General features: G+C 38.7%; 3 protein-coding genes across 4 annotated transcripts in view; all 3 read left to right on the top strand.

Annotated features, from left to right (window-relative positions):
* Positions 1-1,317, top strand: part of LOC128483863 (glutathione hydrolase-like YwrD proenzyme) — a 34,632-nt gene extending 33,315 nt beyond the window's left edge. For both annotated transcript variants that reach the window (XM_053460168.1, XM_053460166.1), the window contains exon 12: positions 697-1,317. In XM_053460168.1, the coding sequence (XP_053316143.1) occupies positions 697-977 (281 nt within the window). In that variant the 3' untranslated portion in view covers positions 978-1,317. The remainder of the gene's footprint in view (positions 1-696) is intronic.
* Positions 1,318-5,135: 3,818 nt separating this feature from the next.
* Positions 5,136-11,043, top strand: TM4SF1 (transmembrane 4 L six family member 1). The gene is made up of 5 exons (XM_053460695.1): positions 5,136-5,457; positions 8,779-8,868; positions 8,952-9,094; positions 9,593-9,776; positions 10,616-11,043. The coding sequence occupies exons 1-5, from the start codon at positions 5,281-5,283 to the stop codon at positions 10,628-10,630; spliced, it is 609 nt and encodes a 202-aa protein (XP_053316670.1). The 5' UTR covers positions 5,136-5,280; the 3' UTR covers positions 10,631-11,043.
* A 4,121-nt stretch (positions 11,044-15,164) lies between these two features.
* Positions 15,165-22,388, top strand: TM4SF18 (transmembrane 4 L six family member 18). The gene is made up of 5 exons (XM_053459932.1): positions 15,165-15,400; positions 18,080-18,175; positions 20,416-20,558; positions 21,383-21,563; positions 21,989-22,388. Exons 1-5 carry the CDS (start codon positions 15,221-15,223, stop codon positions 22,001-22,003), a joined length of 615 nt encoding a protein of 204 aa, XP_053315907.1. The 5' UTR covers positions 15,165-15,220; the 3' UTR covers positions 22,004-22,388.
* The last annotated feature ends 3,781 nt before the right edge of the window (positions 22,389-26,169 follow it).

The raw sequence follows: 26,169 nt of genomic DNA, 5'->3' as shown, positions 1-26,169 counted from the left end.
GGTAGTTAACAGGAGTGACGAGCATTGGTGGTATGGTTTGATGTAGCATAATACCAGGTCTCTGGAGGATTGTATTCCCTTTAATGATAAAAGCATTAAAGATTCCCTACTGTAATGATGTTAACAAGGAAAAGAACCAACATTTCCAATCATTAGACCTATTTCTGAATTGACAATTCCCATTGCTTTGGATATATGTCTCCTATGGGTGGCATCTGTTTTCCCTGAAGCACGATTCTCTAAGAACCTTAATTAGGCAGCCTGTACAGAATGGGGCTACATTTTATTCTAGGGGAGACACAGACCTTTAAAGTCAAATTCATTCTTCCAAGGTTTAGACTGTGCATTTCTGGACTACAAATATTGCATTGGTGAAACAAAAAATTAGGGTGTTATATGTGCTGGACATTCTAGATGCCAAATGTGGTATCCTGCATCTCCTCCTTAATCTGTATATGAATGCCTTTTTTTGTTTAAATTTCATTATTGTGCATTTTTTATAGATTGTTCTTGTACAACATCTTTGTTTTTTGTGTAGTAGACACTGGTTACATCTGGCGAAGAGGTTACATCGGAGTACCAGAGACATTATGTAACTTTACAACTTTTTCTGTGTTGGCTTACTAAAAAGTATCAGGCTCGACTTAAAGCTCCATTTCCTTTTGGCTGATACAGATATACCCATCTTTCTTGTAGACCAAAAATGGCACCTGTATCTTGAGGATGGAATTCCACGTGAAGTAGCAGAAAACTTGAAACTGAGAGGTCATGAGGTCCACTGGCCAGTTTCAGGCTATGAGAGAATGTTGTTTGGACGTGGCCAGGTGATCACTAAAGGAGACTGGTGGAGACAAGGACAGCATGCGATTAATGATAGAAAGGTGTGGTGGGCAGGATCAGATCCAAGAGCAGACGGCTGTGCATTGGGATATTGCATGTCACCTGGGGCAGCGGAAAAAAATTCTCCTTTTATGTAAACTGTGACAGGTTTGTAAATGGCAAGCAGTCAAGAACTGGAATTATAGACGTTAAAGTAGTTATCTGTCAAGAAAAGCTATTCAAGAATGCTATATTTGAAAAGCTAATAAGTACAAAGTCTAAATTTGCCTTATACTGTATAATCACATGTACCAATTTTTATCAGAAGATAATAAAACAAAATAAAGATTTGCTTAAATAAAATAAGAATTATGTCAACTATTATTCTTATTACTAAACGGATGTGGTGTTTGATTTAAATTGGATTTTGCTGTTATAGTTTTGAAGTAACACTGTGTCACCAGCATCTCTCCACCATCAGAACTGGATACATTCATCAATAAATCATTATAAAACAAATCTGATCTCCAATGCAATACAATACCTATAAAAATGATTTATTAACCTCCTCATTAGAGAAATGGCAGGGTGAATGCGAGATCTTTCCCTATGGAGAGTTGGTCGAGCGAGTTGGTCGCAGGTCAGGAAGGCAGTCCACTCAGTCAACCTACACGATATGCTTTTCAAGTTGCTTCATCGATGGTATCTGGTCCCTTCCCGTTTGAGCAGGTTTTCCAACTCAGGATGAAATGTTTGTTGGAGATGTCGTCGGGCGGAGGGAGGGGACCCAGTACCGTATATGGTGGACATGTTGTAAACTGGCTAACGTCAAACTGGAAACTATTAAGGTCCTTTCCTGTATATTTAGATCCAATGTCCCTCTTCGTTCTCAAACTTGGCTATTTCATTTGGATTTACCTGCTTCAAGCAACTTACGCAAGCTTTTGGCAGTTAACATTTTGCTTGCTATAAAAATCTTTCTGGCCAGATGCTGGCGCAGGGAGGGTGGACCCATTTGGACTGAGATTACGAATCAAATCTTGTACCAATCAAATATGGAATGTTACTTTTACTCTTTGAATCAGAGCCTCCCTAGGAATAAAGACATATGGTCTCCTTGGCACGAATGTATTGAATCTAATGACCCTAGTTTTTTTTATCCTAGACATTTAGGGTCTTTTACATCAAGATAGACATACCCACGCTGGGACTAACGCTCGGTTATCCTGCCCCGGCAATTAACTAAAGATATTAAGGTCACACCCCAATGGGATTAGTGTCCCAGAGAACCTCCCGTTCTAGCTGAGAATTGGCTTTTGGGCCCCCCCCCTGCCGATTGCCTGCGTCTTGGATGTATGGATGTGTGGATGTATGATTATTTGTGTCCTGGATGTATGGATGTGAGGATGTATGATTGTTTAACATAAGCCCAAACAATATCTGGGCCAAAAAAGTCTTAATTTGGTATATGTATTTGTATCTGACCCCTGTATATTGTCTGGGCTTTTATTATACTAACTGTGTTAATGTATCTCTGCATATGAAGAATAAACTAAAAAAAAAACCCACTTATTTAGAAATATCCATTGACTTAAAATGTATATTACCTTTCTGTTTCTGAAAATAAAAATAAAAGTTAAATTATAAATGTGTAAATAAAAGTCTGACCTCCCATAGGAACATAAAAAAACTTTACATAATCCACTTACTGCCCACTATCATTATATAAAAAGGAGTATTGTGAAATGGGAGCTCTTGGGTAATAGTTAGCAATGCATGTAGGGTATCACTGTATGTGAGGGATGTTCCTGAACCAAAATTGAGTTTTTATTCAACAGTGGCAGTCATTCTCTGGAATAAGTTTTAAGCAAAAGTGTGTGAAAAACATGTTTTAGCTTTTTTTTTACATTTTCACATGTTTATATATTTTAGGTCTCATAAATATTTTGTTGTATATATGAATATGGTTTCAAAAGAAATACTTGATAGATGTATATTTTAGACTTAACAAAAAAAGAAGGGAATTATAGTGGCCTGGAATACAAACTATTTTTAATATTTGTTTTGTTATATATGTAGTCTAGCAGAGTATCGATAATCACAATAAGCAATTAAGATTTGGTTTCAGCTTTCAAACTTGATTACATCCAACATATTAATTTAACAAGGTGCGTTGCAGTTCTGAAAATAATGATGACAGCTATTAGCTGGTTGGACAGCAACTCATAGAAGAGGAAAGTCTGTCATTAAGTGATGACGTAAACCTTTCGTGAATTAGAACTGATCAACGCAAGCAGATATACTGATCACAAAGTCACAAGAAGTTTGAGCCGTTACCAGTAAGTAGGAACATACATGGGCTACAGGGGTACCAATTGGTACTCAACCTCACTTAGGACCCCCAGCCACATGTAAAATAGGGAAGCTTACAGTTGATATTTGTCAAGGGCACCAAACTTGTGTATATTTGAGGGTCACGGGTCCACATGAGTCTAGTTCCTCCATGGCCCACCTATTCCCCAAATTCTCTAGCCTAGAAGGAGAGAACCAAACCCAATGACCAGGTTCTGAGATAGAACTGGGATATATGCAGATAGCGACACCACCACTCGATCCCCGGGGATTTCAGGTCCACAGTACCATCCATGCAGGTCCCGGAAAAGAGGAGCGGTATTGAGCCCCATAAGGTTTTGGAACAGTTTAAACTGTTGGCCCATATTTATTGAATTTTTTATAGAGGGCGTAGAATTAAAAAGTTCTCTGTACAACAATTAAAAGTGCTATATGCAGAAAAATATTTTTTGCTGGATTGTTTTAGGATGAAACTACAATACTTAATTAGTATTTTAAAGAGTATAATTATATCCACACGATGTTGCAAACCACACCACAGACAGGTACAGCAGTTTCAGTACGTACCAGGCCTATGTTTTAATTAAACTCTCGAAGGTCATGTTACCCTCTGTTACAATTACAATAACTGTATTTTGACACATAATAGAACCAAGGGCGTTTTCTATATGACTCAACGTGCCTCTGATTCACCAGACTTTGCCGAGACAAGGATACACGTTGCCTACAGAGTAATGTAGGCAATTAATAAGAAAACCAACCCAATTTATATTGGAAAAAAAAATGAAACATGAGCCCTAAATAATAATTTTGATATAAATAATGCAAAACTGTAAAAAAAAAAAAAAAAAAAGAATAAGCATATTCAACTTCAATTTGAAAACCACTCACTGGGACTCGCTAATCGCTGTTCTTTAAGCTGGTATAGACTACCCAAATTCCAAGGTATGGGGCCCCAATCTTTACTTGGATCTTCCAAAGGAGAGAAAGGCACGTATTGTTATACCTAGAGAAATGCTGTTATATTATATGGAGGGACACATTACTGCATTCAATATAAATATTGAAAAATGATATTTCTGCTTATGGAAAAACACACCCCTGCTAGTAAACATAATATCTAAGTATATATGTCGTAGGATACAAAGTAATTTAGAAAGAAAACAACAAATGTGAATTGTGTGGATATACCTTCAATTTTATTTTAAAAAAAATGGATGTCAAAAGAATTTAAAAAAAAATGATTCCCCAAACAGGCACCAGACATTCTTCTACAAATTGGGGAAATTGTCTGGGATAATTGCTGGCATCCCAGGTTAGTTGTCCCGACGCTAAGACAAAGGTTACAAATAGTCTAGCGTAGTCACAATGTAGATTGTAAGCTCGTTTGAACAGGGCCCTCCTCACCTGTTGTCTCTGTTAGTCAAATTGTTATGTTACATACTACTTGTTATGTCCTGTCTACCCATTGTACAGCGCTATGGAATTTGATGGCGCTATATAAAACAATAAATAATAATAATAATAATAAATAATAATGTACAGGTCCATTAACCTTGATTCCAGCTTTGGCCGGTGTCCCTTATATATTTGCTGTCTGGAGTAGGCCTAGAACTAATTCTGTTACAGAAAGTCTGTATTCTCTGTGAATCTTGTAGGAAATGCAGGGAATTATCACTAGTGGGAATAGTTACATACGCATTGGAAGTGTAGTATATCCCTGTCAAATATGGATAATAACGGAAACAGAACATGTTAGCTGAAATCTCTGGGTACATTTCATTATGTATTAAGATTTGTGTAAATACATGTTATCTGAGCATAAATCTCACTGAAAGTGAGCCGGGGCGTGAAACGTCAAGGGACGGGCTTTGTGCGTTGAGCTAAGCATTCAGGCAAATAACAGACCTATTAAAAAGGAATTTGTAAATTTCCCCCTGCCTTTCTGTCATGAGGTAAAGGTTTGCTCAGGTCTCACCCTGTGACTAATGGGAGCTGCTGAGTATTTAAGAGGACGGGCAAGGCGAAGACACGTGTTTTTGTTCTGTTAAGAGTCAGAGGCAACACAGCTTAGAGGAAAAAGATTTACGGATCGGCAGACCTGGCAAAATGTGCTTTGGAAAATGTGCAAAATGTATTGGCTCGCTGCTGTTAGCCCTGGCAATTCTATGCATTGTGGCAAACATCCTGCTTTACTTTCCTAATGGAGAGACACAGTATGCTTCTAATAATCAACTCAGCAGATATGTCTGGTATTTCGAGGGTATCGTAGGAGCCGGTGTGCTGGTGAGTATTTCATTTACACGTCTATCACACGTTTTATATAGGCTGTATGTATGAATTAACTGTGGTAATATCTAACATGATTGTGCTCTTCTCACCAAATTAAATTTACATCTGATCATGTATCACGTTTTTTGTGCATCTTCACTGATTAAAGTGACATTTAATAGCAGTAGGGGGATTTATGGAGAACGTTTTGAAAACCCTGTCTCATATTTTAAGGAGCCTGTGGACCAGACTCAAAATGGTCATAGTGTACTGTGTGTTCCTCATGAAGAAATGATTCAAACTTTTCACTACTTAGTGATTTAACCTGTCAGTGTTGGTTATTGATGTGTTCTGCTTGTATCCAAGTTCATTAGATGATGTTCTTTATCATATAGTAAGTTTTGAGCAAACTGTAGATTACCGGAGTTGACTGGAGATGGGTTAGATGGTCATTTTCTCCTTGACAGCCTTTGATGAACCTTGTTCGTCTTTTGAGAGCGTTCAGTTATTTCTATCTTCTGCTCAGAGGACATTGCATGTACCCTTAGCACATGATGTAAAGCAGTGGTTGTTGACTATACAGCTCTTATGATTCTCAACTAGGCTATGTGATTTTGTGTCCAACAAAAGATGGAGATTTCACTCATTCCCGCTTTCATTTTATCAACCGCTTCCTCTAGTTTTCCACCACCCTGAATAAAAAAATGGATATGATGGCTGGAGTTAAATTTAAATAGCAAGGCTGTTATCTATTATATTGAAATGACTTGGGTCAATGGTAGAAACTGTGTGTGTGCAAAGATCAGACACAAAAAGAACAATGTCAAACAATTCAGCCATCACATCAGCAAAGAATAGTTAAAAGGTGTGGATCAAATAGATCATAATAATAATGTTTTTATTCCTTGATAAGGGTGTAGCTCTAAATGAATGTTTCCGGCCAAGCCTAATTAAAGAAACAGAAGTGCTTTTACTTGGCATTTTTCTGTACAAATCACATCTAAATAAGTTAATTTATATACATATGTAACTGTTATAGGGCTTCCATATCTTTAGTTACATTTTGGTATTTTATTGGTGTTACATTCTCTTTTCAGAGACTACGGAATCCTAGCCATTTATCTACAATTCAGCCTTGATCTGTCACAATTTAAAAAAAATAAAATAGAAAATTTTGGTAAAAATGTTGCTTTTCGTATGACATGGACAGTAAAGGTTTTTAGCTAAATATGCAAAATATTCCCAATTTCTCAAATGCTTCACAAAAGTGACATGAAGATCATATTAACCAAGGTGAAATGCAGTGGGTTACAGTTCCTTTGCCTGGTATTTATTAAAACAGTGGTCGAGGCATTTTATTGCACACAGATATACCCATTGTACAGCCCTGCGGAATATGATGGCGCTATATAAAACAATAATAATAATTACAGATATACCTTTCTCTGCAGACACTAAGGTACTGAATAACAGCATTGGATAAAACACCTTTTCCTTACATATTCATTCACTCTTCTGCGCATCGATGTGCACCTAACGAAAAGCTAGCATACCCTTTTCATCTCGGACCATTAGCAGCGAGGATTTATTAGGCAGAGCTTATAGTACTGGAAGATAGTTGGAAGGATCTAAGCTTTCTGATATTATATCTGCTTTCATGGTATAAACTCTGAGCACTCTTTATATATTAAGGACCGCACTTAACTATCCTTATAAGTGAAGCACTGTGTCTGACAGAGATCCCAGAAAAACGCAGCACTTCACCTATAAAGGAATGATGTTTAATATATATATTTTAATCTTTTTTTGGCAATATATGACAGATTCCAGTTAATGATAATGTAGCCACCATAATGGGCCCCCCTAGACCAAACCTACCTGCCATTAGCAGTCTGCTCTGAAAATGTCCTGGCCGCCACGCACAAAGTTATTTGTCTTTATGTAAATAAAAAATACAGCATAATTGTTCGGAGGGGCCAAGGGGCAGCTGCCACGTGCCCCTAAAGAAAGGCCTGAGGCAGCTGCCATTCTTGCCTTAAAGATGGTGTTCTATGTATTATAGGAATTGAAGACATGTCTGTGTAGGATAAGGAAGCCATTTCAGAGGCGCCTTTATGTTTTCTATTTACATAGTGTCTATGTACAGTATATATATATATATATATATATAGATACACAGTGTGTTTATATATACACATATATATATATATATATATATATATATATATATATCCTGCCAGGGGGTTTTGAAACGTGTGCAAATTCTGCAAATGTTTTCTCACTATCCTACTCAAGCGGTGTTCTTCTGCTGGGCACAGTTGCATAGATACAAAATTTGAATAGATATATTTATATTACCGAGCAGGATGTCATCTTTTAACCAGATGTTTCCTTCAGTTTTAGCGATGACCACAATATTTGCTTGGGCACAATGCAAATAAACCTGATAGTCAAATCATTTTCGTCTTTTGCTACCTTTGCCCATCTCTGCCCTCCACATCGTACCTTTTCCATTTCATTTATTATATCTGTCAGATTCTTTTTGATCTTTTTTTTTAAATGCTTTTTGCATGCGGAGCGCCTACGGGGCATTATGTTTTAGACTAAGGTATAACAAGTAATATTAGAAGGCCATCAACGTGTAAACATTTTTGCTTTTAATTAAGTTGACTTTAGTTTCTGTCTCCATAATCTGCCTAAAACACAGACAGAAAAGAATTGGGCCACAATTAAAAACACATACAAGGAAAAGTTGAGTATTTACTATACACTACCGTTTGGGGTCACATGGAAATGTCCTTGCTTTTGAAAGAAAAGCAAATTTTGTCCATTCAAATAACACCAACTGGGTCAGAAATACAGTGTAGATGTTAATGTTGCAAGTGACTATTGTAGCTGGAAACAGCTATTATAATAAAATATCTTCATAGGGGCTTTATCGTCCCCTTCACTCCTGTGTTCCAATGGCACGTTGTGTTCGCTTCTCCAAGTTTAAGTTTAAAAGGCTAATTGATCGTTAGAAAACCCTTTTGCGGTTATGTTACCACAGCTAGAAATGTCCTTGTTTTCAAGGAAAACAGCTAAGTGACCCCAAACTTTTAAACAGTAGCACCGATCTTTCCTAAGCTATTTTTTTTATTCAGTAAAGCCTTTTTAGTTGTCTCTAGTAAGATGTGATAAGATTAGAATTGTATGAAAAAGGCAAAATTAAAACCACTGCATTTCATGGCTTTTTTCCAACACAAAAAAATGTACTTCATTTGTCTATCGTAATTCATTTCCAGGGTAAAATTATACAATTGAAACCTTTATGTATTTTGATTTTTGTTTTTTTAGATGCTTATCCCAGCATTTGTGTTTATTGGACTAGAAGACGACACTTGCTGTGGGTGTTGTGGTAATGAGAGCTGTGGCAGAAGCTGCGCAGTAAGTGGCTTTATTCTTTACATGCATGAGACTCATCGGCGAAATGATGTGGTGATTAAGATGACTATCACTTTTCTTTTCAGATGTTGTCATCCATTTTGGCTGCAATAATTGGGGTTGCTGGATCTGCATATTGTGTGATCGTATCGGCTTTCGGATTAGTTCAAGGCCCTTATTGTTTGGCAAACAACCAATGGACTTACCCATTCCAAAACAATACTGGAAGGTACGTATAACATTTTCAGGGACAAATATGGCCTACATAATTGTAACCTCCCCCCCCACACACACACACATACATATTAAGACATTGCTAATATATATACATACATATATCCCTCCCAACTTCTACTCCTGGGGACTCGGGTTGTGAAGCCCCACTGTGTCCGGTGTTACTTGGAAATAACACCCCCGAGGGGCAACAAATAGAGAGCAGGTAGAAAAGTCTTAATCAGGACTATTCCCTGAAAACAGGAATCAACTGGTTCTTGGGAGCTCAATGTACGCTGATGTTAACGTGATATTTTGTGCGCTTCTAAGTATCTGTTTGAAAATCTACAAGATGAAGACTGGGAAAACCAAAATATCTATGACAACACATTATCCTGTTATATTATATAGTATGTGCATATAGTACATATATTTATGTGTACTACGTATATTTACTTAAACCACAGCAAGGGGTAGTTGAATATACATAAACAACTGGTTTATATTATTGCAGCTACCTGACAGAGTACTCTACCTGGTCCCAGTGTGCAGAGCCAAAGAATGTTGTTGTCTGGAACGTTACTCTTTTCTCCATCCTCCTCGGTCTGTCTGGAATCCAGCTGATCTTATGTTTGATCCAGATCATTAATGGTCTCATTGGAGGACTGTGCGGCTGTTGCTGCGAGGAGAAAACACAGGTGAGCGGTGAAAAAATCCTGTTTGAAAGCATTGGGTTTGAATTGTTTTTGTAAATGTGTTGTTTTTGTAACTGTGTGTTGTTTTTGTAACTGTGTGTTGTGCCCATACTTATCTTGAGCGTTGCTCTAGACTTATCTCAGGGCAGCTCCACCAGCCACCCCTTTGCGCGAAAGTCCTTATTGCAGAGCGGTTGGCTATAACATCATATCCCGGCGCTCCTTCCTTTAAGGATGCGCCAGCTAGACGTAAACTATGGAGGCTGTGCTCACTCCCATTGAGCAACAGGGGGATTTGCTCCATGTTATGCGGCGGAAGGGTTGACAAGGAGTGAACACATGGGACTGGAAGGTTGGGGATATAATGCCCCTGTGATTTTAACCGTTTTTAAACAACTAAAACAAAAATTAGGCAAGTCTCAATGTTCCACTACAAGACAAAATGTATCACAACATACTTTAACTCCTTCGAGACCGGCATTTGGGTACTGCATCTTCACTGGAACATGTATCATCAATGATGTACCTGGTACTTCCCTGTCTGCTGATGACACGTAACCAGGAAGTACCAGGTACCAGTCCCGGTCTTGAAGGGGTTAATTTTGGTTTCAGAAAGGAATGTCATACTATTCTGTAATAGGAAAAAAAGGTTGTTTTTCAAGTATACAAAACATTTTGCACTGTTCATCAAGACAACTTGGTGTTAATTTGTTTTCTCGCTGTATAAAATGTGTGTATATATGTTATATTATACATGTATACATATTACACATATATTCTAATATATATATATAAATGAACATATAAATATGTATATCAATTATGTTTATTCTTCTTTTCAGTCTTATGCTTGCTAGTATATAGAAGATCCTAAAAGAAGCCACACCGCCCACAGTGAACTCACCCACATGAGGAAAGGAGTGGAGGTCTTCTGGCTTATAGTTTGTAAATTTACACGGACCGAATACTGTGGATAACCATAATTCCAAATGTTGTCAGTTCTCCGGACAGAGGAAAACTTGATCTTTTATGTCAGCTCATAGAAATGGCTGGCAACATATGAAACAACTGGACATAATTTTAAAAAAATGGCAGAAATTGGCAATATTATAATTTATACATACCGGTATATATGCACAATTACAACATTCCCTCTCTTTATTGACTGTGAGAATATTTTTTATTAACAGATTATTATGAATTTTGAATGTAAAATACAATTTAACTGACTTTTATACATATTAATATTATTAAACAAATTCATAAATTATTTGTGCTTCCTTAATTTTTTTTAAAAAAATATGAAAACCTGCACATGGTTGGAGCTGGTGGAATGTATGTACCTGGCTATCCCTACCCATATATGTCAATATAAGTCACTCCTTCAATAGGCTATCTCAATCTTAACAAGTCCTAATGATTACTTGTGATTCAACTACCTGACTAAATGTAAAATTGATGTCATGTATTTCTAAAAAAAAATGGAAACATTAAAATCAATAGAAAAGAACGTGTAAGCGATTTGATGATGTAAGCAGGGTATAAGTGCAACCTACGTGGATACGTTTATTCCGTGTACATTCCAGAGGGTAAAAAACTTGGTCAGTAATTCACAATGCCCTGAAATAAACACCGAACACGCGTGTGAAGCCAGGCAATAAAAAGAAAAGTTACCTGTGACAAGTTAACCCTTTTACCCTAGTTTAAAAAATACGCCACTACACAACCTCTACGAAGAATTACATTCCGTTGACTTCACGTTCAATCCAATATTTGACATAAATAGTTACGTCATTTTTAGAAGTTTCTTTAAGCCGCAAAAGTAAAACAAATAAACACATCAGAGACATCAAAACATTGCAGTCGCTTGGACGAGGAGACAACGCACGGCTTATTATATGCACTCTCTAAATATATATGCAAATACTCTGAGAGTTGAAATGGTTGCTTGTAAGATTTTAGTGTGCAGTCATCATTTTTTCACTGAATTAAGCCCAATGTTTATAACACTACACTTAGCTATAATAGTATTGTATTTAACAGAGTAGATAAAACTCCAGGCCACATCTATATTAAGTTAACGAAAATAGGATCATACTAAATAACACCAATGTAATTAAGTAACTTTGGTCCCTTCCCAGGCACATACAATTACACAGTGATCAGAAAGCAGGGCCCTGCAGCCTTGCATGGAGACAGTCTCTTTTACGCTGTCTATTCTTTCTGTACTGGCAGCTTCTACACGACAGGAAAGTAATGTCTGAATGGAAGTTCAAATGTTTATACCAAGTGTATATCCACAAAGTGGCCATACTCTAAACTGCTTCATCAACTGCCCAAGCCAATGGATGTCAATGAGAAGGACAGTTTCGGCACTGGCCAAACAGGCATTAGACCGGGGTGCCTGAGGGCCAGTCTGAGCCTGAGGAGGAGACCGGTATGGCACTCTCTCTGCAATTCTAAGTGCGATTGGTACTGCAGCTTCGATTTTAACCCCTGACATACAAGGTACATCAGTGGGTCCTATAGGACAAGCTGTTTGTGAAGTACCGGGTTTAATATATCTCCTGCAAGCAGAACTACCGTATTTGCTCGATTATAAGACGACCCTGATTATAAGACGACCCCCCAAAATCTGAATATTAACTTAGGAAAAAAAGAAAAAGCCTGAATATAAGACGACCCCAAAGGAAAAAAGTTTTACCAGTAAATGTTAATTCATGTAAACTATTTTTTTTAATAAAAGCTATGATTGAGAAAAAGATTTTTTTTGTTTTTATTTCTTGTATTTTCCAACCTGTCCCCCAGTTACACACATCTGCCCCCAGGCTTGCCACCCCAATATGGCACTGTGGCCCATGATATGCCTTTTAACCCTCTATATGCCACTGTGTCCCATGGTATGCCTTTTGACCCCCTATGTGCCACTCTGCCTCCAGAAATGCCTTATACCCCTATATCCCATTCTGGCATTTAGGGGGTTAAAATGCATATTATGGGGCAGAGTGGCATATAGGGAGGTATAAGGCATTTCAAGAGGCAGAGTGGCATTAAGGGAGTTAAAAGACATTGTATAGAGCACTCTGCCTCCAGAAATGCCTTATACCTCTATATGCCACTCTGCCATTTAGGGGGTTAAAAGGCATATTATGGGGCAGAGTGACATATAGGGAGGTATAAGGCATTTCAGGAGGCAGAGTGCTCTATTAAATGCCCCTTAACGCCACTCCAGAAATGCCCTATGCCCCCATTTAACACACACCCTATACCCCCATTTAACTAACTAACACACACACTCTCTACCTAAACTTTCTACAGAGTAGTGAGTACATATTAGAGAACAAAGAGCTGATCGAACATTTCTCTCTATGTCATCTATCAAAGACTACAAAATATATACACACTGAGCTTAACCCTTGGCATGACTGGCGGATCCTACTTTTGGCAGCCACCTCAATAGCCCCTTGCCCCTGCCTCTCCGCCCTGGTAACTCACTTACGCAGTGGCACACATTTTATACACACTCTCACATTTGCGTAGATTTAAACAAGCCAGCACACATGTGCATGTAAATACTCACTAACACACACTTACAACCTACGCACCTACCTACATACTCCCTCTTATACACACACTTACACATAAACATTCATGCTCACACACATACACATCGAACCCACACACACTTACACATACATGCTAACTCTTACACATCCAAATCTATGCTCACACATACACATCCGTGCTCAAACACCAGCATTTAAACATACATGCTCACACACAGATACTCATACATGCTTACACATCCATGGTCACACACAAACACACATCCATGGTCACACACACATACACATCCAAAATTAGCAAACTAGGTGAGCCAAATGGCTCTTACTTGCTGACAAATTCTATGATTCTGTGTGAACGTGAGAGTGTATGAAATAATGATTTTGTATTTAGCGCACCCTGCTGGCAGATGAAATGCACTGCACCCAGGTCCTGTTTCACTTTCTTCCTAACCAGTTTAGTGACTTTTTCTTGTAAAAATTGACTGATCAGATAATGTGCCACCATGCTGTCTTTTTTGTTTAATTATGGGATATCTTGTCATATCCTTGATCTTCATTTCTTGACAGGGCAGACCAAGATCAAGTGGGCCCTGGGGCAACACTGTCCAAATCCCACACACACCCCCCTCCTTTGTAGCTCTGGGATACTCAGTAGGATAATTACGGTACTCTTTTGTTCTACAGTTTTGGAAAGTTTTTTCTTTTCACATAATAAACAGTTACGCCTGCCATTGGAAATCCCCAGCTACTTGCATCAGTCCTTTTGTTCCCACAAAGCTAAAGGCTAACAATAACAATAGCAAATCAATAAAAATGATAACATATTATTAGTAATAGTAATATGGTGGTCAGTTGATTTGACATTGATCAGTTACTGTGTGATTATCTCACTTAAAGGTGATTATCAGGCGCTTAACAGTCATTGGTAAGCAGCGATATATTGTCTATAGGCTATCACTTAAATGGACTGTATCAGCCATCTTAACAAATTATTTCCCTTCCCCACACATGGGACAGAACCAAATCGGTCACTTGGGTTAATTAACATCACTGTCCCCACCAAGTGCCCTTTTCTTCTCTACCCACAGCAACCACAAAAGGAGTTTCTCTACAAATACTACAGGGACCCCATGGACCTCCATCTGGGCCCCCATATTAACCAGCACGACAAGCACTGTGTTTGCGCTTTGTAGCAGGGGTGGCCCTGTGCCACCAGAGATCTGGGGCAAATACCCCTTTTTCACCATTGCCTCTTGGGAACATACAGGACAGATAAAGACATGAAATGGAAGCTTTTCTGATTAGGCACATACTGTACATGTATTCAGTACTTAGTAACCCTCCTGTGCCACACGGAGAGGCCTCATAACCAAAGTATTATTTTCATTATCTTATTTTGATAGATTCCACGACTACTACTACTAATAATTTATTTGGAGGACTAGCTGTATCATGCAGCATTGCCCCCCAAACAGTATTTTCCATGAGTGCCTTCTTTTCAGAAGGAAATCTGGTTACCCTACTGTTAAATGGAGCAATCAAAATACAATTTCAAGTCCGCTTACAGTACAACCGACATCACCTTTACAAATATTCTGGAAATGCAATCTTTATTTCAAAAGTGTTTGTGTCTCTTTAACCCAAGTAACATCTCAATATAATAGTCGCACTTTCAATTATTGTACAGATCTCGTTGTTTTAATTGCTCAGAAGAGCGTGTTTAGTTAGTTAAAGCGTTTGCTGGGTTTCCGGGTGGGGGAAGCATCTTTGCTTGTTTGTTTTAAGGTATTTCCAAGCAACCTGCTTGTCAGGAAGAGTCTCTAGGTCAGTGTACTGTAGGTACAGCGTAGATTCATCCAAATATTTACAGACTTTTATATCATGTTATTACTAGAGTCTTGTTCAGACTATTTTAGCCTGGGTTTAATTCCACTTGCTGTCTGGAGCATAGTCGTGAACATCTTGTTATATTTTCCAAATGGGGAATCCTCGTATGCTTCAAATAACCAGCTTACTAATTACGTTTGGTACTTTCAAGGGATCTGCTTTGGAGGAATCATGGTAAGTATGTTAGCGCTTAAGATCAAGAATGGCACCTTCATAAGCCCACCATTCCTGCCAGGACCGCAGGCAGCACCCTAACCTCCTCTATGTGTAAATCTATCTTCGTTATTTATATTATTATTTATTGTTTTATATAGCACCATCAAATTGTTTAGTTATTTATTATTATTTTAAAACTTGAACCTCTCTCTCTTAACTATTTATTTGTATATTTAACACTTTCAATCATTTCAAATGAATTCAATACTAGGATCATGCAGCTAGTGGCACATTGGGACAAAAGTGAAATATCGTTCTTTCTGGTGTATCAAACACTTTTATGTAAGCGTTCATGTGAAAGTTGGAATGGCAAAAATGTAACCCTTCTTGAGCACTTTCTAATCAGATGGTCTAATGCTAATGTTTGTATAAGGTTAGGTGAAATCAAAGATACCTCCCCAGCCTCTGTTAACCCTTTAAGTAGTGATCAAAGTATTGCGTGTAACTTAACTTTAGAGAACCATATGGTGACCAACATCAAGAAAGGGTCTAGTCTGTAACACAAAGGAAAAATAGTCAGGATCAGGATCAGAATTATTGCTCCCCATTAAATGATCCCTCCTTTATTGCTGATTGTTGTTAATTGGTACAACCAGTCTATGTAAAGGACTCATGGAGAATAGTAAGGAAAAGGGAGGGAACATCAACTAAATATCTTCGCACCTGACTAAACAGACTAAAAAACACTAATATAAATCTAACAAAACTACTTGAGTACAGCAATAATTTTATACTGGACATTATACTACTGTAGCTTGTCGCTGAGATGACTGAGAAATCAACAAGGCTTTATGTAATTGCATGGGCATATATTATCTGTCCAAATGTGTACAATGCAGAACCCTATACAGTTTATGTGGTGGTCCAAGAAAAAAAAAGTTTTTTTAGGGCCACATTAGAATTTATGATACCTCTGCACTCAAATCAGGAGATGGTTAGTACGTGCTTTATATTGCTTATTGAGAACGTTCTATAAAACACAGATGGGACTAGCCTAGTGTCAGGATAAAGAACCACATCTGTGGCATGTTCTTAAAACAACCACTGCTAACAAAAAACTGCTTCCACCACATTCACTAAATAATAGTAACTATGAAACATGTACATTTGGACCCAAAAAAAATCAAGGGTACCTTCGTTGTTCCTAATAGGGGTGATACTCTAGTAATGCAGATTACTAAAGGTTAGTATGTGCTTCTTTTGAATCACTGCAACTACATTATAAAGAAATCCCCTAAATTACCGTATTGGCCCGAATATAGGCCGCACTTTTTTCCCCCCATTTAAGTCTTTAAAGTGGGGGTGCGGCCTATATTCGGGGTCTAGCGCCCGACGCCCGGGACATGCAGTCCCGGGCGCCGGGCAGGCAGCGGGGTTAGGATACAGATCCCCCGCAGCGGTGCAGGGGACCTGCATTATACTGTCTGATACGCTCAGACAGCCTCCCCTGCCGGCACTTTCCACAGGGGGGAGAACCGGCACGGGAGGTTGTCTAAGCGCATAGCACGGACGTGCGCACGATGCATTCTAACCCCCCCGACTTACCAGGGCAGACTCCCGGGTGTCTTGCAGGGCCGGCGGAAGACATCTACGCAATACGCGTATACAACTTCCGGTACCGGCACTTCCGCTGAGTGCCTGCACCGGGAGTTGTATACACGATGTGCATAGATGTCCCCCTCCGGCCCAGTAAGACACCCGGGAGTCTGCTCTGGTAAGTCGGGGGGGGGCAGGACAGAGTGGCAGCATATCGCGGGGAGGACAGAGTGGCAGCGTATCTCGAGGGGGGTGAGGACAGAGTGGCAGCATATCGCGGGGAGGACAGAGTGGCAGCGTATCTCGAGGGGGGGGGCAGAGTGGCAGCGTATCTCGAGGGGGGTGAGGACAGAGTGGCAGCATATCTCGGAGGGGGAGGACAGAGTGGCAGCATATCTCGGGGGGGACAGAGTGGCAGCATATCGCGGGGAGGACAGAGTGGCAGCGTATCTCGAGGGGGGGGGACAGAGTGGCAGCGTATCTCGAGGGGGGTGAGGACAGAGTGGCAGCATATCGCGGGGAGGACAAAGTGGCAGCGTATCTCGAGGGGGGGGGACAGAGTGGCAGCGTATCTCGAGGGGGTGAGGACAGAGTGGCAGCATATCTCGGGGGGGGACAGAGTGGCAGCATGTTTTTTGGTGCTTTTTTAAAGAAAAAACATTTTTCTTTAAAAAAGCACCAAACTTTTAGGGTGCGGCCTATATACGGGGGCGGCCTATATCCGAGCCAATACGGTATGTATTAACAACATAAGACTAATGGTAAATGTCAAAAATATTACTAACTATTTTGTTTCTTTGCAATGGCTTCTCCATTTGGCTTTATTTTTGCTGAATAGATCATGACATTTTGTTGTTTATCTGAGATTGTATTTACCTAAGGAACAGGTGATATATAAAACCATATAATTCAAAGAGAGTGTACTTTCTTTTATACACGACTGTATAAGACTGACAAAAAGCATGCCTAGAATTGTAACAGGTGCTCCTACTTGCTGTAATGCAAGGACACCATTTTTAGGTATAATGTTTGACATATTTATTTATATATATTTTTTTTTAATTATGCCGATGTTGATATATTTGATTTGTGTGTATACAGATACTTATTATCGCCACTGTCCTTCTACTGGTGGATAATTATAAATGCTGTACATCTTGTTGTTTGGGCAGAACAGGACAAAAAGCAAAATATTTGGTAAGTACAATTGTGCACCAGCCAACTCTTCGTGTTTGTATACAAAAAAAAAAAACTGTCTACGCTTCTTACCCTAATAAAGTTGGCAACAAATATATAAACATAATATAAATGAGAGGTTTTGGTTATATGAATTGGCCAAAGCATAATTAAGCTCACCCGCCACGTCAAGGCACACTCTCAATAGGGTGAGAACCTACTCTCACCTACTACATAGTGGACACACAAAGCAGTTTATACTGCTACCAAAACCTTGACGTGGCGGGTGAGCTTAATAATGCTTTGGCCAATTCATATAACCAAAACCTCTCATTTATATTATGTTTATATATTTGTTGGCAACTTTATTAGGGTAAGAAGCGCAGACAGTTTTTGTTTTTTGTATACATTGTACAGCCAATACACTGTTTCTTGCAGCATGCTTACACCTGTTTGGTAGGCCTCGTATTACACATTTGTATTATTTGAGCCTGTGACTAGCTTAGCGCACCGACGTTTTTTCTTTTCTTCGTGTTTGTGTTCGTCTTCGTGGGGGAAAAAAATCTTGTATTCCACGAATATTTGCCCGTTCTTGCGTTCGGTGTGGGCAAATATTCGTGTACGCTCTTCATGTTCGTTTTGTCTTCTTAATTTTTTTCCGTTTGTTTGTACAAGGGGTTAATACGGGGTTAACGCGGTACACACTAACACGGCCTCCTCTGCCATCAACCAATAAAGTGCACCCTCGTACGGACCTTTAACTCTTGGAGCTGGGAGACCATGGTCTCCCCAGACCAAGTTCCGCCGTCAGGAGTTAAAGGGCCGTGTGAGCAAGCAATGCCAGGGGAGGCCCTTGCAGGCGACCAATAGAGTCACTCACACGGCCCTTTAACTCCTGACGGCGAACCTATGGATTTCCGCTCCCATTATCTATGCAGCATCGCAGGGGTTAACGGGAACGAAAATCCGTAGGTTATTGGATTTCCGCTCCATGCGATGTTGCATAGATGGGGATGGGACCAGGGAGATTAGTAAACGAAAACAAACACGAAGATTCTTGTGTGTCTTTGCCTTCGGATTTGTTTTGCCGCCGCCATGTTCGTTTGTTCGGTATTCGGGCTGAACAACGAAAATGCACCCTTCGTGTTTATTTTCATGTTCGCCCGAATAAGAATGCACAAGTCTAGTACAAAGTATTATTTGTACAAGGGCGCCATGGGGCGCCATGGCAACAGGGGCACCTGCCCGGAACTTAAATTAAAACATAGGGGTTTTTTTTGTTTGTTTTATAACTTTATTTAACATCCTCCATGTTAAATAAAGTTTTTTTTTTAACTTTATTTATCACGGAGGATGTTAAATAAAGTAAAAAAAACCCCAAAAAACAGTGTTTTAATTTAAGTCACGGGCAGGGACGCCAGAGGAGTAGTCTGCACAGGGAGCCAGAACACTTAACGCCGGCTCTGTGTACAATTTTAATCTATAAACATCTTTCTTCCAGAACCCATTATTGTCCAAATTGTTGACATGAAGGGCTACGTTGACATTGCAATTGAAACATTAGTTTGAGGTTGACAAATCATGTAGTAGAACATATAATGATGTGGTGGTACAAAATAATTTGTCCCATGTTGAATTAAGCTGCATAATGTTTTATTATGATATACTGTCTTCTCCTGCAGCACGGGGTGGCACAAAACCCTTATGTGTCCAGGACAGACTTTCATATTCATAAAACAAATTCAGAAATAAATATTTCATATAATTGTTTTTTTTATGTAGAGTAACCAGATGCAGGGCTGAACTGGTTTTAATGCATGTCTTTGGTTTTTGTTTTCTATAGTTGTCCCAAGTTAAAGGGGCTATCTGGTCATATAACATCTTAATAAATGATGACAGGGGACATATTAATTCATGTTAAATGGTTTTAATGAAGGCAAAAGATGCGTGCATTTCATAACTTATGGAATTAAGGTTACAAAAGCTGTACTGAAAGTACAGGGCATGAACAATTCCATCTCCACTACAAGGACAGATTGGAGTAGCCTTTGGGCACAAGGCTACAGACAAGGCATTGGTAGCCCATCAGAGCTACTGGACCAGGCTTTCACCTACAAATGTTCCCTGTTTAAAACATGACAATACCTAGAATGTCTTATGGAATCCTGCCATGGAGTTGTACTTTTATTAGGATATCTTTAAACTTTGTAGTGAAAGTCAGGATGCATTCATTTACTTTTCCTATGTTCTATTTCTTTTAGCGGCTTGGATCACCTGTTTTTGCCTTTCTTGGGCTTCTCTTCTCAGGATATTCTTTAATTATCTCTTCTTTGGGATTAGTGCAAGGACCGTTCTGCAAAACATCCATCGCCTGGGAATATCCCTTTATAAATACAGCTGGAGGGTATGGCCAACTTCCTTTTGATACCTGTTAAAATGCTTGGTGTTTACTAATCCAAATGTGCCTGATCACTTGAGGGATATGTACGATTTAGTATGATTATACAACGTCAATAATACAAATATTTCAGGGTTACTGCACTGGATATAGTAAAAAGTGCAGATATATCAGGCTTAAATTGTATACCAAAGGGATGTCTACATTATATTACATTTATTTATAAATAATAATAATAATATTATTTATAAATAAATCTGTATTAACAATACAGTGCCAGCAGAATCCATAGCACTGTTATAGTGAAAATAACACTGATGCAGAAGGAGAAGAGGGCCCTGCTCTTGTGAGCTTACAATCTATTTGTTCAACCCAAGTCTAGAACACACCAACACAATAAATGGCCACAATTAATGTTTTTAGGGGATGTTTTGTAGACGGTGTGGCTAGACCAGTATGCCTTAATATGTGTTAATATTATTGACAAATATTATATTGTTAGTTTTAATATGAAAAAATAATTAATAAATTATTTTGTCAGCGCTACAGAATCTCCTGGTGCTTTATATATAAATGTCTCAATGTGAGCTATCCGTAGCTATTTTTTTATACCAAGTGAGGCATTTGGAAAAGGCGTAAGAGCAGGAAAGAGGGAAAGACGTAATCTACATATTTCTTTCTTGTTTATAGAATGTAGCAAATGTTGGAAATACTTGTTTGATTTTATCATAATCAGATTATTAATGTATAATCATAATATAGTGTATTTCCTGCACATGAACAGCAGTTTGGTTATCCTGAAATATTATTTTTGTCATGCTTTTTGTTAGGTATCTTACTGAATTCTCCACCTGGTCTCAGTGCTCCGAGCCCGCCAACGTGGTAGAATGGAACGTCATTTTATTCTCCATCCTGATTGCACTCAGTGCTCTGCAAGTGATTTTCTGCTTATTCAAAGCCGTATATGATATTAAGGTCATCTTTTGTGGCACACACTCGGTAATCGTTCAGGTAAACATTTTTTCTTATTAAATACTATGTGAAATACAAAAAATAACATTCTGTGACATCTTCTCAAAGGTATTTTACATGATACCTCTTAAAAGTGTTCTGCTGCTCAACCAAAAACTAGACTTCAGCACAAACCAAGACTGCAGCACAAAAGTGGCTAGAAATCTGCTGGGTTTGACCAAGAGCCTCCGGGGCTCGTAGAAAATGTCCTCAAACGTGGGGTGGAGGAGTATGTTTGGTCACAATTTCAAAGCTTTTCTTTATCATGCCTGCCATGCCTTAGGTCCAAGCATGTTTTGCTTAAATATAATGCTAGCCATAGTAATGTAACCAACAAGGAGATACACATCCAGCTGTAAAGTCTGTGAGGATAACGTATTACATATTTTTATTATGGAATAACCTGTTTTATTCTTCTTTTGCAGCCAGAAGAGATCTAAAGACCCAGATCTTGCATTTCGTTGTTAAATAAACTAAGAATTGTGATAATGAGTATTTCAATAAGAGACTGTATTGTATTCTTTGGGGAAATATCTCCCAGAATCCTCTATGGTAGGGTCACGATGACTAAGTAACTTAAATCACAAGGCTCTAGCACACTTATAGTGCAGAAGGCTTTCAGGTTGTACCATACCTGCCAACTACCCTTCTCTAGAGCGGACTGTCTTCTTTGGGATGCGTATTCCTCTGTCCATCTTTCTTCTCCGATGTCTTTATTTTCTATGGCTATGGTGGGAATCATGTTCTACAGCATGAAAGGTCACAGCAATATGTATTTGGACATAAGATCATGTGTAAATAAAATGCAACATTTTCTCCCAGGTACATTGCACAATTACATAAACACCTGCCAATAGATTCTAAATCACATTGTCAAAACTCCACACTCAACCACTTTTGTAGCCATGCCTCCTAAAACAATAGTGTCCTTCTTTGTCCATATGATATGTTTGGAGCTATGTTACACAGAACTGTTCAACTAAAATTGAAAGCGGACATTCCTATAACGCAAATGGATGGACATACATAATTAATTATATATTTTGATCTACCTGCGAAGGAAGTGGACTGAATTGAATACCCCATAAATCAGACTAGACATGGGCCTAGAGCCCCACACTGCTTGAGGTTCTGCGGGAAACAAAAGGGGGACCTTTAAGATAATACTTCATAACCTCCAGCCAGGGAAGGGCTGGTAATATGAGGCAATTACCCCCTGGGCTCCTATTATTTATGCATTTTGGGTCACTAGCTGAAACCTTTTTTACAATTCCACATATAGCCACCATGGTCTTTGGCTCAACAAGGTCTTCGTGTAGCCTTTGGGATGACTGGTTACTTTCTGCACTTCATTTCGTTAAGTTTTTTTTCCCTATAAGTGTGTTTTGGACATGACTGGATAAATGTGTTGTGTTGCAGAAGATGGGTTTAGAAATTAAATGATATAAGTAACTTACAATATTCTTCTGTTGAAAGCCTAGCTCAGTTATATAAATAGCTATGATTAGCACATACATAGCTCGTAGTAATGATTAACATATTTACTGAAAATTGGAAGACTGAATCCGGGGAGGTAAGCCAAATCATACAGCCTTGTCCAGTAATTGAATGTGTGTTTGTATACACATGGGGAGGACAGGCAATCATTAAGTTCAAGGGGCCAGGTCTGTTCCAGTAATAAAGTGAAATAGTCTTGGCAGGCAAACAACTTAATGCCCTCTATTCAGACCAGACTAAAACACATTTGCTCAGATGAACGTAGCTACTGGGGTGACAATCAGTGGAACTGAACATAAAACCAAATGAGCTTCGGAGTCTCTGATTTTCAGGGCTTTTACCCCTTCTGTCATCCATCCCCTGTATATGCAATAGATAATACAATATAAAAGCATCCTTGCATGCTCATGGCTAAATGCGTGTGAAACATAACCTTACACATCATGACCTACGCGGCATGTAAGGTTGATAATAACCCAGAAGGTTCTGATAAGATTTGGTTGAGATGGCAGTTCTAGACACTGGTTATGACTTTCGTTCATGGATGATTGACTAGAGTGACACTACACTATGAGATAGCTAAACGTTTAGGAGGACGTTTAACTGGTATCTAACACAGCAGGAATGTTATTAACATTATTATTTTCTGGGGGGGGGTTATTCCTTTTATGTTCATTTTCTATTAAAGCTAAAAGAACAATAACATGCTATGCAAGTTTCTGTGAAAGAAACTTAAATATCATAAGTAAAGACCCGTTGTATGTAGGCAATATTGCAGACACCATCATAATGTATTATATTTTTTGATATTTTGATGCTTTCTTTTTTGCTGTAAATAAAAAAACACAATAAAAACAATATTAATAAACAAGACGGTCCATTACTAAACACATTGGGAAAAAACACTTGCCAATTGGTCATCACTTCAGCAGACAAATATAGAACTTCAACACCAAATTAATCGAAGGGAGCCCACGAGAGAACGGTGACGTTTGCAAAAAAGTTGTGGTTTCAGCTCATCAACATTAATATGAATAAGCGGATCTTGCAGAACTCTTCTTTTTTTTTCCCACTCTACATTTTCATACTACCCCCATGGATGAATGAGTATCTGTGAATGAGTGACTGAATGAGTATCCCTCGTTTCTCCCTTCCATTCTAGTTACATCTTCTTTTGTTTCCCCAGCTCCCATTATTTTATGGCATATTGTTGTAGGAAGCATTGAAGTGAAGGTAAGTATGAACAGACCTTGTGATCCGTGAGAAAAGAGAGTAATAGAAACGGAGGAGAGGGAAAGAATCTACTATTGCTATTTCTGTTTTGGGCCTTTAAGGAAATAGAATGATTCATTCTAACACATTTATAACTTAGTCCAGTTACCAATTTCATAACCTCCAGCCAGGTAAGGTGGGCAATTACCCCCTGGGCTGCTGTCAGTGTGGAATTACATTTAAAGTCTTTAGGCAGCCTTCATGTGATGACCGGATCCTTTCTGTGCTTCATTTATAGTTTTTTTCCCAAGTTTTCTTTTTCCTATAAATGTGTTTTGGACATGACAGGATAGATGTGTTGTCTGCCAGATTTTTATTGAGGCTGCTTTAATACTGGGCAACTTGACAAATGTGCCCCCCATCCCCATGCTGTGTTACAAGACAGCTTTCTCAATTTACTTGGGACAACTTCTCTGTAGGGCCCAAATCCCTCAGCCTCTCTTTTTTGTGAACTCAGATTTTTAGATGATGACCAGTAAAGTTAAGAATATCTGCCATGGACAAAGTACAAGAGAATGTTAGAACAAGAGGTCATAATCTAAAACTAGGGCCTCAGAGGCTTAGATGTAAGGTAAGGAAGTCTTACATTACTAAAAGGGTGGTACTGTAGGTAGGTGGAACAGCTACCCAGCAGAAGTTGTTGAGAGAATTTAAACATGTATAGGGTAGTCGTGTGGCTATCCTGAATCTAAGAAAAGAACAATGCCAATTAAAGTCACATCATGTAAAGTTCACATCAGGAAAAGCATTCTTAAGTGCTTTATCAAAAGTGATCAAACCGTTCCTTCTGATTCATTGGCACTTATAAAAAATTTCTAATTCAACAACTTACCTCGGAGTGCAGGACTTGGATTTCTTCATACGTAGCTTTTGGACACCTGAAGGAGGCACCGTGAGTCTCAAGCACCCGTCCCTGGTGCATGCCTGGGTCAGTCTAAGTGGGACTGCCGTATGGAGAGAGTTGGCGAAAAATTTGTTAATATGTGAATCACCTGATACAATGAAATACATTAAGTAAATTAAGTCTCATCTGGAAGGATCAAAATATCTTTGACTAGCCACTAAAATAAAAAAGAGTTACTATTATTTATTATTATTTAGTGTGCATATCCTACATAGTAGACATAAACTTCTAATATGTACAACAGTATACAATAATACAGGTAATCAAAAAACCTATCCAAGAGGAATATCGTCCCTACACAAACAAATAAACAATATTTCTAAAATACTGTATACACCCTCCTAAGGCATTAGCCGTAAAAAACAAACAAACTAGACTTTGCCCAGCCCCTTTCCCAGCAGCTAGCTAAAGGACAGTTGTGTGCAAACATTTGAGAACCCATTGCCATGTTACATATTTTGTTGCTTTTCAACGTGCGAAGAAGTTAACACAACCTCTGTAGTGAACAGTTTTACATTTTACCTGTTTATAAACATGGTATCACACAAATTGAAAACAAAAATAAAGTGCACGGGATGTGTAAAGGTTTAGGCACCCTTCCAGCTGACCCACTACACATATCTTTTGTAAGGGTTTAGAGTTTAGGTGACTCATTTGACCTTCTCAATCTTATAGCCAAGTCAAGACAAGATCTGGGAGACCAAAATAGAACCTCTTATACAACTGTTCAGAAATCCCCGTGTCACTGCAAAGGACCCTGCAGAAAGGTTTAGCTGGCACATCAGTAGTGGCGCACCTGTCCTCTATGAAATATTGGTTACACAAACACGATGAAAGAGGCAGACAGAAGGGAATGTTATGTACAATCTCATCACAAAATCAAAGTCTGATGTATGCAATGCAAAACTTAGATAACCCAGAAACATTTTGGAC

The sequence above is a fragment of the Spea bombifrons genome, chromosome 3 (genome assembly GCF_027358695.1).
Source record: "Spea bombifrons isolate aSpeBom1 chromosome 3, aSpeBom1.2.pri, whole genome shotgun sequence".
In the NCBI taxonomy this organism is placed as follows: Eukaryota; Metazoa; Chordata; class Amphibia; order Anura; family Pelobatidae; genus Spea; species Spea bombifrons.
The sequence above is the reverse complement of the archived record's forward strand: the minus strand, read 5'-3'. Positions and strand labels throughout refer to the sequence as shown.

Excerpts from the sequence above, each read along its gene's own strand:
- TM4SF18 (XM_053459932.1), top strand. The coding sequence starts at position 15,221 with ATGTTATTACTAGAGTCTTGTTCAGACTATTTTAGCCTGGGTTTAATT. Across the intron at positions 15,401-18,079 it reads TCTGCTTTGGAGGAATCATG|ATACTTATTATCGCCACTGT; the intron begins GTAAGTATGTTA and ends GTGTGTATACAG. Across the intron at positions 20,559-21,382 it reads TTTATAAATACAGCTGGAGG|GTATCTTACTGAATTCTCCA; the intron begins GTATGGCCAACT and ends GCTTTTTGTTAG.
- TM4SF1 (XM_053460695.1), top strand. The coding sequence starts at position 5,281 with ATGTGCTTTGGAAAATGTGCAAAATGTATTGGCTCGCTGCTGTTAGCC. Across the intron at positions 5,458-8,778 it reads TCGTAGGAGCCGGTGTGCTG|ATGCTTATCCCAGCATTTGT; the intron begins GTGAGTATTTCA and ends TTGTTTTTTTAG. Across the intron at positions 9,095-9,592 it reads TTCCAAAACAATACTGGAAG|CTACCTGACAGAGTACTCTA; the intron begins GTACGTATAACA and ends ATATTATTGCAG.